The 14,605-nt window shown below is 38.6% G+C and overlaps 2 protein-coding genes across 2 annotated transcripts; both read left to right on the plus strand.

Moving 5' to 3' along the window:
- Positions 1-315: 315 nt before the first annotated feature.
- Positions 316-2,856, plus strand: LOC138873115 (uncharacterized). The gene is made up of 4 exons (XM_070151553.1): positions 316-789; positions 981-1,811; positions 1,930-2,170; positions 2,255-2,856. The coding sequence occupies exons 1-4, from the start codon at positions 316-318 to the stop codon at positions 2,854-2,856; spliced, it is 2,148 nt and encodes a 715-aa protein (XP_070007654.1).
- A 9,536-nt stretch (positions 2,857-12,392) lies between these two features.
- On the plus strand, positions 12,393-13,205 carry LOC138873116 (uncharacterized). Its single transcript, XM_070151554.1, has 2 exons — positions 12,393-12,548; positions 12,597-13,205. The coding sequence occupies exons 1-2, from the start codon at positions 12,393-12,395 to the stop codon at positions 13,203-13,205; spliced, it is 765 nt and encodes a 254-aa protein (XP_070007655.1).
- Positions 13,206-14,605: the final 1,400 nt, after the last annotated feature.

Genomic DNA, 14,605 nt, shown 5'->3' on the forward strand with positions numbered 1-14,605 from the left:
TTCTTCATTATATTGCTCAATATTGGTCGTAAAGAACCTTGCTTAATCGTATCCTTAATTGTTATCCCATTCTCGGCTGCACCCGATAGCTTGAGCTCAACTCGAATCTCAACCCTGAGGTCCCCATCGACCGGTTATGCATCCGGGCAACAGCCCCTTCGGTTTGATTACTGCCTCGTTTTAGCTTGCACTTCATAGTTAAACTTCACATTCTTAGCATCATCTGCTCTAACAACTAGCTCGAGAATAGATCACGTATTTTTAGAATCCCATTTACAAATCTAATTGTTGTTACCATTTTTATGGTAAACAAAAATGATGGTGAAAAGACCAAGGAGATGGAATCTAGTTAAATATTTGAATAAAGCAAAAGTGGAGGTGCACCATCCTCAAATGCCACGACATCCAGTGACCTTGGAGGAGTTCTCACTAAGTTGGTTTCACATGAAGATTTCCCATGAGGGCATTGATGCCTCTTGTTGCCATGCTGACAAAGGGGAAGAAAATAGTGATGACCTACTATTGGCACCAGCTTCGGAAAAGCCCATCGAGTCCACTCCTCAAGAAGTTAATGCTTGTGATGAAAAGGTCACGTTCACAAATGATGATCTTTTGCTAGGTGACACTTCTCATAACCACCCATTGTACCTGGTTGGCTATATACGCGATGAAAGGGTAAATCGAATTTTGGTTGATGGAGGATCCTCAGTGAACATTTTGCTAATCCACACTGCGAAAGAACTTGGTATTTCCATGAACGAACTCTCAGAAAGTCGTGTGATGATCCAAGTATTCAACCAAGGGGGCAAAGAGCCATAGGCGCGATCAGGCTAGAAATCACCATTGAAGATATAGAATCAAGTGCATGGCTACATGTGATCGATGCAAAGACTTCATACAACGTCTTGCTTGGAAGGCCTTGGATACATGAGAACAAAGTGGTTCCATCTACCTACCATCAATATTTGAAATAATATGAGGGTGAAGTTGAGAAGAAGATAGTTGCTGATGATGAGCTATTCACCGAGGCTGAGTCACACTTCGCCGATGCAAAGTTCTACTTGAAGAACCACATTGTGAAGGAGGTAAAAGTTGATGGTGGCATGAAAAGCAAGAATGACGAGCCCATAACTAAAAGAGCTGAGGTAACTATTGGTAAAGCCAAAGCAGTTACTGAGGAGGTACACACCAATGTGAATAAATCTCATAAAGGGGGTATTGCCTCTTATGGAAAGAAAGTAAGTCGTGCGCTCCAATATGTCCCTAAAAGGAATAAAGATGAAGGTGAATCATCTAATCTCCAAGCTAACACACTAAAGGAGTTAACTCTTCCGGTCAAACAAATTGAGGCAGTAAAGTTGTCCTCAATGCAGCTTGCAAGATTTGTGGCCCAAAATCGTTTGCAGAATGTGGCAGTCCCTACAAAGCGAACATCTGAAGGTTTTGATCCTAATGCTTACAGGCTATTTGCAAAAGCTGGATACAATTCTAATGAGCCATCAAAGTTAGGGAAGCTACCATCAGAAGCTACAATGAGACAACCACGTGAAGTTTTGGGATACAAGCAACTGTCACCAGTGCGCATCTCAATAAGAAGGGTGAGTAGCAATTACATTACTGTAGAAGACAAATCTGCCGCTTCTAACAGGCTTTCTGTCTTTGACCGACTTGGAAAATCAACCGTGAGAACTTCTGTATTTGAGAGATTGGGTCCATTAAAGAAGGGGAACAAGTTCCAGAGAAATTTTCAAAGCATAAGAACACCCGCTCCACCCAAGATCCAGAAGATCTGTAATGATTTCCAAAGTTTGGTTCCTTCAAGAATTAGGCGACAAACAAAACTTTTGGTTTCATGTGAAGAAGTAATAAATGTAAAACCATATACTATGGTCTACACTAAGGAACATGACAAAGATGAATAAATTGTAGGTTCTTTTTATTATTGTCACTGTACAAGGTGAGAATGGTGTTCCGTCTTCGATAGAGGATAATGCAGAATTGGAGCATGTTTTACCGTGTTATCACATATCTTTCGATGATGGGGACCCTCAAGGAGATGAAGATGCAAACGATTCTCCACCTGAACTTGAAGAAGGAGTGAAGACAACAGTTGATGCCTTAAAAGAAGTCAACTTTGGCACCGATGAAGAGCCAAGACCCACCTACCTAAGTGCTTTACTAGAAGCTGATAAAGAGAGCACTTATATTGAGTTACTCAAGGAGTTCAGGGATGTCTTCGCTTGGAGTTACAAAGAGATGCCTGGCTTGGACCCGAAAGTAGCAGTCCATCACCTTGCAGTCAAAAATAGTGCTCGCCCTATTAAACAAGCTCAAAGGCATTTTAGGCCGGACTTGGTTCCCTTGATTGAAAGAGAAGTTAATAAACTCATCGAACCTGGATTTATTCGTGAAGTTAAATACCCAACATGGGTTTCAAGCATTGTCACTGTAAAGAAGAAAAATGGCCAGATTCGAGTGTGCATTGACTTTAGGGATCTTAACAATGTGTGTCCAAACGATGAGTTCCTGCTTCCCATTTCAGAACTGATGATCGATGCTACTACTGGGTACGAGGCAATGTCATTTATGGATGGTTCATCGGGCTATAACCAAATATGCATGGCACCGAAAAATGAAGAGCGTACTACATTCCATACCCCAAAGGGTATTTATTGCTACAAGGTAATGCATTTTGGCTTGAAGAACGCTGGTGCTACTTACCAAAGGGATATGCAGAATATTTTCGATGATCTTCTCCAAAAAAATGTCGAATGCTATGCTGATGACTTGGTGGTAAAATCAAGAGAGAAGGGCGACCACTTGAAGGACTTGAGGATGGTATTTGAATTGATCTAGAGATACCAACTTAGGATGAATCCATTGAAATGTGCCTTTGGAGTTACTTCTGAAAAGTTCCTTGGTTTCATTGTCCGACATCGAGGGATCGAAATTGATCAAGCCAAAGTGGATGCCATTTTGAAAATGCCAGAGCCTCGGGATATCCATGAATTGAATAGTCTGAAAGGAAAGTTAGTGTACCTTAGGAGATTCATCTCGAACCAAGCTGGGAGATGTCAACCATTCAGTCACCTTATGAAGAAAGGTGTCCCTTTCAAATGGGACCAAGTGTGTAGTAATGCCTTTGAGAGCTTTAAATCCTACTTGATGAAGCCTCCAGTTTTAGCAGCCCCAATACCTGGAAAGCCATTGATACTATACATTGTGGCACAAGAAAGGTCTGTTGGAGAACTGTTGGCCCAAGAAAATAGTGAAGGAAAAGAAAACTCTCTTTACTACTTGAGCAGGATGATGACACTGAACGAGCTGAATTATTTGCCAATTGAAAAGTTGTGTTTGGCGCTAGTCTTCTCAATTCAAAAGTTGAAGCACTACTTTCAAGCTCATGTTGTTCGTCTTGTTTCTACGGAAAATCCCATCAAGTTCGTTATGTCAAAACCTGTCCTTAGTGATCGACTAGCAAGGTGGTACCTCCAGTTTTAATAATTTTAAATCGTTTTCATGCCTTAGAAGGCAATAAAAGGACAAGCGTTAGCATACTTCTTAGCAGATCACCCTATACCTAATGATTGGGAGCTAACTGAAGAACTACCTGATAAGGACGCCATGGTCATCGAAGTTCAGTGTAACACCCCGTAAATTTGGCTCAGTTATGAATGAGTTAAAGGAGTAGTAAGGTTATATTTTTGGCATTTAAAGTCCTATCGGGATGATTATGGGTGAAAATAGTTATTTTAAAATCAAGATGGAAAGTGAGGTGCATAAGATTTGACAAAATCGACTAAGTTTGCAGAAGGTTCGTATTACAGCAGGTTTTAGTGAAAATTAGTAAGGTATTTGGGAAAACTCAAAGCACTAAATTTGTAGTACTTTGAAATTGCTTTTCAACGATATATTATAGTGCATAAACGGATCTCTGTGCAAAATGTTATGCATATTTTACAGAACAATATGCGATATACGTGCCGGTAGTGCGCCCTTAGCGTGGCCGCGCTAATTTTGAGGCAGTGTTACTGCCGTTTAGTGCGGTCAGTTCCTCCAGATGCGCGGGCGTGCTAGTGGGGGGTCATTTTAAAGCTATATTTCGTCCCCCGCAGCCCCAAAACATAAAAACTTGCTCTAGAAAGGAAAACTCTCAAAAACCTAACTCCCTAAGGGTCCTTCCACCACCCAAGGTAAGTTCTAATGGTGATTCTAAGTTAATTAAAATATCCCAATATCTTATTAACATGGGTAAGCCCTCCATATAATTAGATATTCGTTTGGGGCATCATTGTTGAGAGAAGAAACCCTAGAACTCGAATTCAAGAAGATTGAACGTTAAAAATGTAATGTCTTCACCCTCTAATTGATTCTAGCATTGGATTAATGATTATTGACTCAAGTTCATGATATATGAGTTGATGGGTTTGATAGAAAAGCATGAACAATTATAGGTTTGGCTTGTTGATTGTTGATTATTGGTTAAGGGTGTTGTTTACCTTATGGGTGATAAAGAATAATATTGATTATAACCATTTGAGACTTTAGAATTTATTTAGGAGTAAGAGAATGGGTTATTGGGTGTAGAAACATCATTAATAAGGACTATGAAGCTTTATGCCACCAAGTGTTTGAGAAAATGCCTAAGTGACCAAAACATGAGTATTATTGCTAATACGGAATCCCTTTGACTTGTATTGATATAGATTGAAGTTGAAAGGGTTGGTGAATGTTGTATTATGCTCAAGAGCAGAAAGTTAAGGTATGTGAGGCTAACTCTCTATGTTTGGGAATATTAATGATTCTCCCTACACTACGTCTCTTTTACGACGTATCAATTGCCTCAATAATATAGTTAAGCCTAGTTCCTTGAATAGTTGTAGAGCTTTTATTCTCTAGCTTCATAACTCGTTCATGACTTTCATTCTGAACGTTGTGAGCTCAGTGTGTATTCAATATAGACTTGGGTTTGATGCCCCCGAGTCTTAGTATAGATTACTTAGTATGCCATAAACAGTTGAAGTTTCAGTGTTCATAATCAGTTCAAGAATACATGTCTCAGTCTAGTCCTATTCAGTATTCCAGTATTATGTAACTCAGTGTGATCCAGTATTCCAGTATTATGTAACTCAATGTGATTTAGTATGTCACTATCATATATTGCAGTATGATTCTCAGTTCCTGATTTTAAATCCCTGAATGTTGAACACTTGTATTTGGGCCTGAGGCCGTAGTTTATGCTTTATGCATTTTTGGGCCTGAGGCCGCAGTTTATTCTTTATGCATTTTGGACCTAAGGTCGCAGTTATGTATATGTATACTTGGGCCCGAGACCGCAGTTTGTGCATATATATATTTTTTGGGCCTGAGGCCGCAGTTTAATATTCAGATAAACAGGTTGTTCATCATTTAGAAGAGGGAGTATTCATATTTTTACTTCCTTTCAGTTCAATTATTAGTTACCGTTCAGTTATCAGTTATCAGTTTAGTTATTATTTATCAGTTCAGTTACCAGTTATCAGTCCAGTTATCATTTATTAGTTATCATTTCACTTATCATTTCAGTTTCAATTTCAATAGTTATCCTTTCAGTTATCAATTATCAATTCTCAATTATCAGCTTAGTTTCAATTTCAGCATTAATAGTTCTTTCTATCAGTTGCCTTTACTAGTACAATTCAAATGTACTGACGTCTCTTTTTGCCCGGGGCCTGCATCTCCCAATGCAGGTAATGATTTACAGGTCTATGACGCAGAGCGCTAGGATTCTCGTACCAGTTATTTGGTGATCCCTAGTTCTTTCGGGGCATTATCATTACTTTACAGCCTTTCAGTATTTACAAATAGTTAATGTTTTCAGTACTTCAATAGAGGCTTCATAGACTAGAGTGAGAGTTAGACAGAGTCTCAGACTTTTCATATTAAGCTATGTTGGCTGCAAACATGTTTCAGAAATGTAATAGTATTTCGGCACTTTGATTTATATCATCCTGACTTTCAGTATATCAGCAGGTGTTAGTTTATCTCCGCATTCAGTATGTTATGATAACACATGTTGATTCAGCTAGCCAGTTGGTTCGCTCGGTCACATGTAGTCAGGCACCGAGTGTCGTGTTACGTCCAGGCCTAGGTTCGGGGCGTGACAAAGCTTGGTATTAGAGCACTAGGTTCAAGAGTCCTACGGAGTCTATGAAGCCGTGTCCAGTGGAGTTTCCTTTATATGTGTGTGTCGGGCACTAATATAAACAATTAACTACCAAGACATCTAGGATTGTCTCATTTCTTTCTACTCTAGATCGTGCCATGATGCTTAGAGCAATAGTTAACCTTCTCTTCCTATCGAATTCCAAATGTATTGGATGCCCAAGCGATGCGCAGGAGAAACCTAAGGTCCTAAAGAGGATAAATGCTTATAGGGGTATAATTATAGAGTACAGGTTGGTAAATATGAGACTTTAGAGGATGTTAAAAGCAGGATGCAATGGATAGTAGTGAAGATTAGAGCATAACCTTATCAGAAAGTACAAAAACAGTTATCATGTCTTATGGTTATCAGTTTACCTCGGTTTCCAGTTATACAGTCTTTCAGTTAGCAAGTTTATGATTATTCAGTTCGCCAGTATTCAGTTATATATTTACCAAATATTCATTTTCAGTGTATCAAAATTTCTGGTGACTTGTGAGTATACAGTGATGCATATGGGTTCTCAAGGAAAATGTAAGTAACAATGATTATAGCAAAATCTTCGCACGTTTTAGGGATTAAGACCCAAGACTCACCAGATGGTGCATAAGGTGATTTATCAGATGTGTGTGGTAGTGTATATGTATGTCAGACCCTATAGTATAGCAGGTTAAGAATTTGACCGCAAATGGCCTAGAATTGGTCATTATAGTTTTGAAAAAAAGGGAGACTAAGGGTAAAATACCTAGGAGTCAGAAACGTTTGTTATTACAAAAGATGTGATTTCGTACAACTCATGCAAATGATAAGAAGATATGATGTATGAAAAGAGAACCAAGAGCAGCCAAAATTGAATTTCAGGGAATGATTTTAAGTTGTTTACAATTATTCAAATCAGAACTAGAAGTAACACGCTAGTAAGCTACTATAAGAAGCAGCTATTGACATAAGATAAAAGATATGATAGTTCCCCCTTAGGCTGTGTGACTAAGTGATTACCGCAGATGTTTATAGTATGATATGATTTTGTATTATATAGAAAGTTTGGGGTTAGATATTCTAATTTTGTTTAAGACAGATGAATTTCCCTAAGTGTGATCCATGTACATAGTTCAAAAAAAAATAGTGTCTGGCAAAAGAATATGGTCAGATGATAAGGGAAGTTAGGAGTAACCTTATGCTTCCTTTTAGTTATTCAAAGCAGGAGAAGAAAATATGATGCTAGCAGGTGGTTAGTAAAAGGATATTAAGTAAGTTTTGAGTAGATACAATGAATTAGCAATTTCAGTTGAGCTAGTAGAGGTGAGATTTGATCCACTTAGCCAGGTTATCTCTAGTGAGTAGATGGCAGTTTGAAAATACCGAACGCATGTGTCAGAGCCCAAAGAGTTTAAGTTAAACCCAAAGTACAGTGGCAGTGGAAAAAAATCAGCTAGCAGTGAGAGAGCAAACTATAGAAAAATAGCCTATAGGAATTATCGAAATGTGATTTCTCCAGGATTGACAGTGTGGGCAGAGTTAAATCATTACGATTATTTAGGATAGTTATGAAGACATAAGATTTCCGTTTATGTAAATAATTTAGTTTTTCCTAGTAAGAAAGATTTCTCAGAGGTAAGTTGGGAGATGAGTCGTTATTAACGTAAAGTGCAAAGGGTTGCAGAAGATAAAGAAAATTGTTAGAATCCCAGAAAAAAAAGGAAGGATCTGCAAGTATAAGACCTTTGGTGTAAGGGGTGATGTGAAATTTTTTGTAAGTCCAGTTAGTGATTTGAAACCCAAATAGTTAGCATGGGATATGAAAAAGAAAATTAGTTCGGTAATGAGATCATCGAGCTTAGTTATTGATGATAAAGTGATCAAAGAAAAGCTATAAAATCATGCTTATTTATGTGTTATGAGGGTAGTGCCATTGCACAAGACTCTAATTGTGGAGTACAAGTCAAAAACTTAGATCGCAACAATGCTATAAGTATTTTCAGGAAGTGCTTAGAATAATAATCAAGTATGGGATGTGTAGCTCATTATTGAGACAAACAAGAGAACTATGGTGAAATAAGTTCACCGCTTAGCCAAGCAAAGAGTTTGGCTTTCGGATTCTGAAGATGATGGAATTATCGTCCAGAACAGAATTTGTTCTTCCTTAGTAACCGAAGTGAAGAAGAAACGGTTTGATGATCCCTACGTGTTGCAGTGGAAAGAGTAGATTCACAAGTATAAAACGATGGCTTTTGAATAAGGGGGAGATGATGGTACATTGAGGTACCAAGACAGATTGTGTGTTCCAGACATAGATGGACTTAAAGAGGGAAAATCATGTTAGAAGCCCATAATCCCAGGTATTTTTTCCATCCAGGTTCCCCAAATATGCATCATGACCAAGGAGATTTATTGGTTGAACGACATGAAAAAGAACGTCGCAGACTTTGTGGCCAATTGTCCGAATTGCTAGCAAGTGAAAGTCGAGCAGTAGAGAGTCTAGTGTTTTCATACCAGGATACATATACGTTTGAGTGAAGATGGTAAATATGGAAATTTATAACGGGATTATCTTTCTCATTTTAAAAGCATGGTTTGATTGGATGATCGTAAATCGACTTACCAAGTTAGCACACTTTTTGCTATTAAAAACTATAGATTCAGTAGAAGATTATACTGAGTTGTACATTCAGGAAATCGTCTTATGTATGGGACTCCATTGTCCGTCATTTTGGATTGTGGTGCTCAGTTTAAAATGAACTTTTAGAAGTCCTTTCAGAAAGGATTAGGAACAAGTTTTTCATCCTCAGAAAGATGGCCAGGCAGAGCGCATTATTCAAACAATTGAGGATATGTCCTTGATGTTAAGGTAATTGGGGTAATCACATACCTCTAATTGACCTTGCTAATAATAACACCTACCATTCTAGTATCAAGATAGCACTGTGAGAGACTCTGTATGGGCGAAGGTGTAGATCACCAATTGGTTGGTTCAAAGTTGGTGAAGAGGAATTGTTGGGACGAAATTTTGTCTATCAGGCAATGGAGAAAGTTAAGTTGATTCAAGAGCATTTGAAGAAAACTCAGAGCCGACAAAAGTCCTATTCGAGCGTGCGGCATAGAGACCTAGAGTTTCAAGTTGATGATTGGGTGCTTCTGAAAGTTTCATTTATGAAAAGCATTATGAGATTTGGGAAAAAAGGGAAGCATAGTCTCTGCTATATTGGACATATAGATTCTTGCGAAGGATCGGTCAATTAGCTTATGAGTTGGAGTTGCCACCATAATTGGTGGTGGTACAGGTAGTATTTCACGTGTCATGTTATAAAATTCAAGTTTCCAGTACTCAGATACTCATGTCAGTTCAGTACTCAGATATTCATGTCAATTCAGTACTCATATACTCATGTCAGCTCAACACTCAGCTACTCATGTTAGTCCAATACTTAGACATTCATGCCAGCTTAGTACTTAGATTACTCAAATATTCGTGCCAGTTCAATATTCATATATCCATGTTAGTTCAGTATTCACGTATCCATGGCAGACCAATATTCAGTCAATGTAGTAGTCATTCAGTTCAGTATTGCAACAGTTCAGTAATCAGGTATTCATTCAGTTTAGTATACAAGTGTTAATGAATGTTCATGTTTCCACCAGACCCGTTTAAGGTCCGGAGTTAGCAGAAGTTACAGTCAGGACAATCATTCGAGGACGAATGATCCCAAGGGGGAGATAATGTAACACGCCATAAATTCAGCTCAGGTATGAATGAGTTAAAGGAGTACTAAGGTTATATTTTGGGCATGTAAAGTCCCATCGGGATGATTATGGGTGATAATAGTTATTTCAAAATCAAGATGGAAAGTGAGGTGCATAAGATTTAACAAAATCGACTAAGTTTGCAGAAGGTTCGTATTCCAGCAGGTTTTAGTGAAAATGAGTAAGGAATTTTGGAAAACTCAAAGCATAAAAGTTGTAGGCCTTTGAATTATCTTTCTAATGATATATTATGGAGCCCGAACGGATCTCTTTGCAAAACGTTATGTGTGTTTTACATAACAGTATGTGATATGCGCGCTGGTAGCGCGCCCTTAGCGCGGCCACGCTAATTTTGAGGCAGTGTTACTGTCTTTTAGCGTGGTCAGTAGCACGGGCAGGCCTCCAGATGCATGAGCGCGCTATTGGGGTTCATTTTAAAGCTATATTTCGTCCCCCACAGCCCCAAAACATAAACATTTGCTCTAGAAAGGAGAACTCTCAAAAACCTAACTCCCTAAGGGTCCTTCCACCACCCAAGTTAAGTTATAATGGTGATTCTAAGTTAATTTCAATATCCCAATATCTTATTAACATGAGTAAACCCTCCATATCATTAGATATTCGTTTGGGGCATCATTGTTGAGAGAAGAAACCCTAGAACTCGAATTCAAGAAGATTGAACGTCAAAAAGGTAATGTCTTCACCCTCTAATTGATTCTAGCATTGGATTAATGATTATGGACTCAAGTTCATGAGATATGAGTTGATGGGTTTGATAGAAAAGCATGAACAATTATAGGTTTGGCTTGTGGATTGTTGATTATTGGTTAAGGGTGTTATTTACCTTATGGGTGATAAAGAATAATATTGATTATAACCATTTGAGACTTTAGAATTTATTTAGGAGCAAGAGAATGGGTTATTGGGTGCAGAAACACCATTAATAAGGACTATGAAGCTTTATGCCACCAATTGTTTGAGAAAATGCCTAAGTGACCAAAACATGAGTATTATTGCTAATACGGAATTCTTTGACTTGTATTGATATAGATTGAAGTTGAAGGGGTTGGCGAATGTTGTATTATGCTAAAGAGAAGGAAGTTAAGGTATATGAGGCTAACTCTCTATGTTTGGAAATATTAATGATTCTCCCTACACTACGTCTCTTTTACGACGTATCAATTGCCTCAAAAATATAGTTAAGCCTAGTTCCTTGAATAGTCGTAGAGCTTCTATTCTCTAGCTTCATAACTCGTTCATGACTTTCATTCTGAGCGTTGTGAGCTCAGTGCGTATTCAATATAGACTTGAGTTTGATGCCCCCGAGCCTTAGTATAGATTACTCAATATGCCATAAACAGTTGAATTTCAGTGTTCATAATCAGTTCAAGAATACATGTCTCAGTCTAGTCCTATTCAGTATTCCAGTATTATGTAACTCAGTGTGATCCAGTATTCCAGTATTATGTAACTCAATGTGATTTAGTATGTCACTATCATATATTGCAGTATGATTCTCATTTCCTGATTTTAAATCCCTGAATGTTGAACACTTGTATTTGGGCCTGAGGCAGCAATTTATGCTTTATGCATTTTTGGGCATGAGGCCATAGTTTAGGCTTTATGCATTTTGGACCTGAGGTCGCAGTTATGTATACGTATACTTGGACCTGAGGCCGCAGTTTGTGCACATATATATATTGGGCCTGAGACCGCAGTTTAATATTCAGATAAACAGGTTGTTCATCATTCAGAAGAGGGAGTATTCATATCTTTACTTCCTTTCAGTTCAATTATTAGTTACTGTTCAGTTATCAGTTATCATATCAGTTGCCAATTATCAGTCCAGTTATCATTTATTAGTTATCATTTCAGTTATCAGTTATCATTTCAGTTATCAATTATCAATTCTTAGTTATCAACTTAGTTTCAGTTTCAGCATTTATAATTCTTTCTTTTAGTTGCCTTACATACCAGTATAATTCAAATGTACTGACTTCCCTTTTTGCCCGGGGCCTGTATCTCACAATGCAGGTAATGATTTATAGGTCGACGATGCAGAGCGCTAGGATTCTCGTACCAGTTATTTGGTGATCCCCAGTTTTTTCGGGGTATTATCATTATTTTACAACCTTTCAGTATTTACAGATGGTCAGTGTTTTCAGTACTTCAATAGAGGCTTCATAGACTAGAGTGACAGTTAGAAAGAGTCTCAGACTTTTCATATTAAGCTATGTTGGCTGCAAACATGTTTCAGAAATGTAAAAGTATTTCCGCACTTTAATTTATATCATCCAGACTTTCAGTATATCAGCAGGTGTTAGTTTATCTCCGCATTCAGTATGTTATGATACCACATGTTGATTCAGCCAGCTAGTTGGTTCGCTCGGTCATATGTAGTCAGGCACCAAGTGTCGTGTTACGTCCAGGCCCAGGTTCGGGGCGTGACATTCAGCCTCCATGGAAGATGTACTTTGATGGTGCTGCACATCGCGAAGGAGCTAGTGTTGGTGTAGTATTTGTCACTTCTCAAGATGAAGTTCTGCCCTACTCTTTTACATTGATGCAACTCTGCTCTAACAACGTTGCTGAGTATCAAGCACTAATATTTGGGCTCAAAATGGTTGTCGAAATAAAATAGTTGCAATTGCAAGTCTTTGGTAACTCTCAGTTAGTGGTCAATCAGCTTTTAGGTAGTTACGAGGTCAAGAAGCCTGAATTACGCCCATATCATGATTACGCTAAAAAGTTAATAGGGTGGCTTGGTGATGTAACTATTCAGCATGTGCCAAGGAAAGAAAATAAGAAGGCAGATGCTTTAGATGCCCTAGCTTTATCTTTAACCTTACCTGATCAAGCACAAGTTACTATCTGCCAAAAATGGGTAGTACCGCCGCCCAGTGATGCTGAAGGTGAAGAAAATGAACTCAAGCATCTTGTTGCTGTTTCTGATGTCGAAAGAGAAGAATGGCAACAACCCATTATTGACTACTTGTGCTATGGGATACTTCCAGAAAATCCGCGGAGAAGAACTGAAATCCATCGTCGTGTACCTCGCTTCCTTTACTACAAAGATACCCTATACAGAAGATCATTTGAGGGAGTACTCTTGCGATATTTAGGGGAAGATGAAACACTCCAAGCTTTGCAAGAAGCGCATTTTATTGGCCACTTCCATATAAAAGGGATGGGATATTATTGGCCAACGGTGGTAAAAGATTGCTTGGACTATGCTCGAAGATGCAAGGCTTGTCAATTCCATGCGAATTTTATTCACTAACCTCCTGAAGTGTTGCACCCGACTGTGGCATCCTGGCCGTTTGAAGCTTGGGGAGTGGATGTTGTTGGACCACTGCCAAAGTCCTCTGGTGGGTACCTATACATCCTGGCTGCAACCGACTACTTCTCAAAATGGGCTGAAGCTATTGCTCTGAAGGAAGTAAAGAAGGAAAATGTTGCAAATTTCATCCGAGTAAACATTATTTATCACTTTGGAATTCCTCGCTACATAATAGCGGATAATCGAAAGCCATTCGATAATAGATTGATGAACAAGATTTGTGATCTCTTTGGCTTCAAGCAACGTAACTCTTCGATGTACAATGTTGCCGCCAATGGTCTAGCTGAGGCATTCAACAAAACTCTATGCAACTTGCTAAAAAAAGTCTCCTCCAAATTTAAACGAGATTGGAATGACCGTATGGAAGAAGCTCTATGGGCATATAGGACGACTCATTGCACGCCAACACAAGCGATTCCTTATTCACTAGTTTATGGAGTCGAAGCCATCTTGCCACTTGAGCATCAAATACCTTCATTACGACTGGCTATTCAAGAAGGGATCACTGATGAAAAAAATGCTCGACTTCGATTAGTAGAGTTGGAGGCTCTTGATGAGAAGAGGTTGGGAGATCAACAGAGTCTTGAATGTTATCAAGCTCTATTGTCTTGCGCCTTCAATAAAAGGGTTCTCCCGAGATCCTTACAAGTAGGAGATCAAGTCCTTGCCATACAAAGACCCATAATTACTTCCCATAAACCTGTAGGGAAGTTCACTTCAAAATGGGATGGGCCATATGTTATACAAGAAGCTTACTCAAGTGGGGCTTACAAGCTGGTTGATGCAGATGGCATGAGAATCGGCCATATCAATGACAAGTTTTTGAAGAAGTATTATCCTTGAAGTTACAACGCTCCTTGACGCATGAGCCTAAACTGCATGTTGCTACACTCCTGGCCCGCATGAGTCTAAACTCTGTATGACCCCTACAAAAAAAAAAGAGTCTGCTAGGTTGTAAACTTTGAAAGAGGCGGCCTAGGCAAAAGTTAGGACATATAAAATAAAAAAAACAGTATGACTTGATCCTCTTCACCGAGATACGTAGGCAGCTTAGAGTTTCATTCTAAATTCAGTCACATAAGTTCAAAAGATATATATTGCCCCGATTGTTGTTCAAATGAAATATGAAGGAATGTAAGATCAAGTTGAAACGTCATCCTCCTGTTGAACTTGGATCTCATTTGATTTAAAGGGGGCAACCCTCCATGGTAAATTGATATTTTCAATGGGTCAATTTTAGGAGGATGTCAAGTATTTACATTGAAGTCCAGGGATTCTCTATATCTTCAGATTCGCCAAACCTTCAAGTTTGTTGGTCTCCAAGTCCGCCCTCTTCCTTA

Source organism: Nicotiana sylvestris, chromosome 7, assembly GCF_000393655.2.
Source record: "Nicotiana sylvestris chromosome 7, ASM39365v2, whole genome shotgun sequence".
NCBI lineage: Eukaryota > Viridiplantae > Streptophyta > Magnoliopsida > Solanales > Solanaceae > Nicotiana > Nicotiana sylvestris.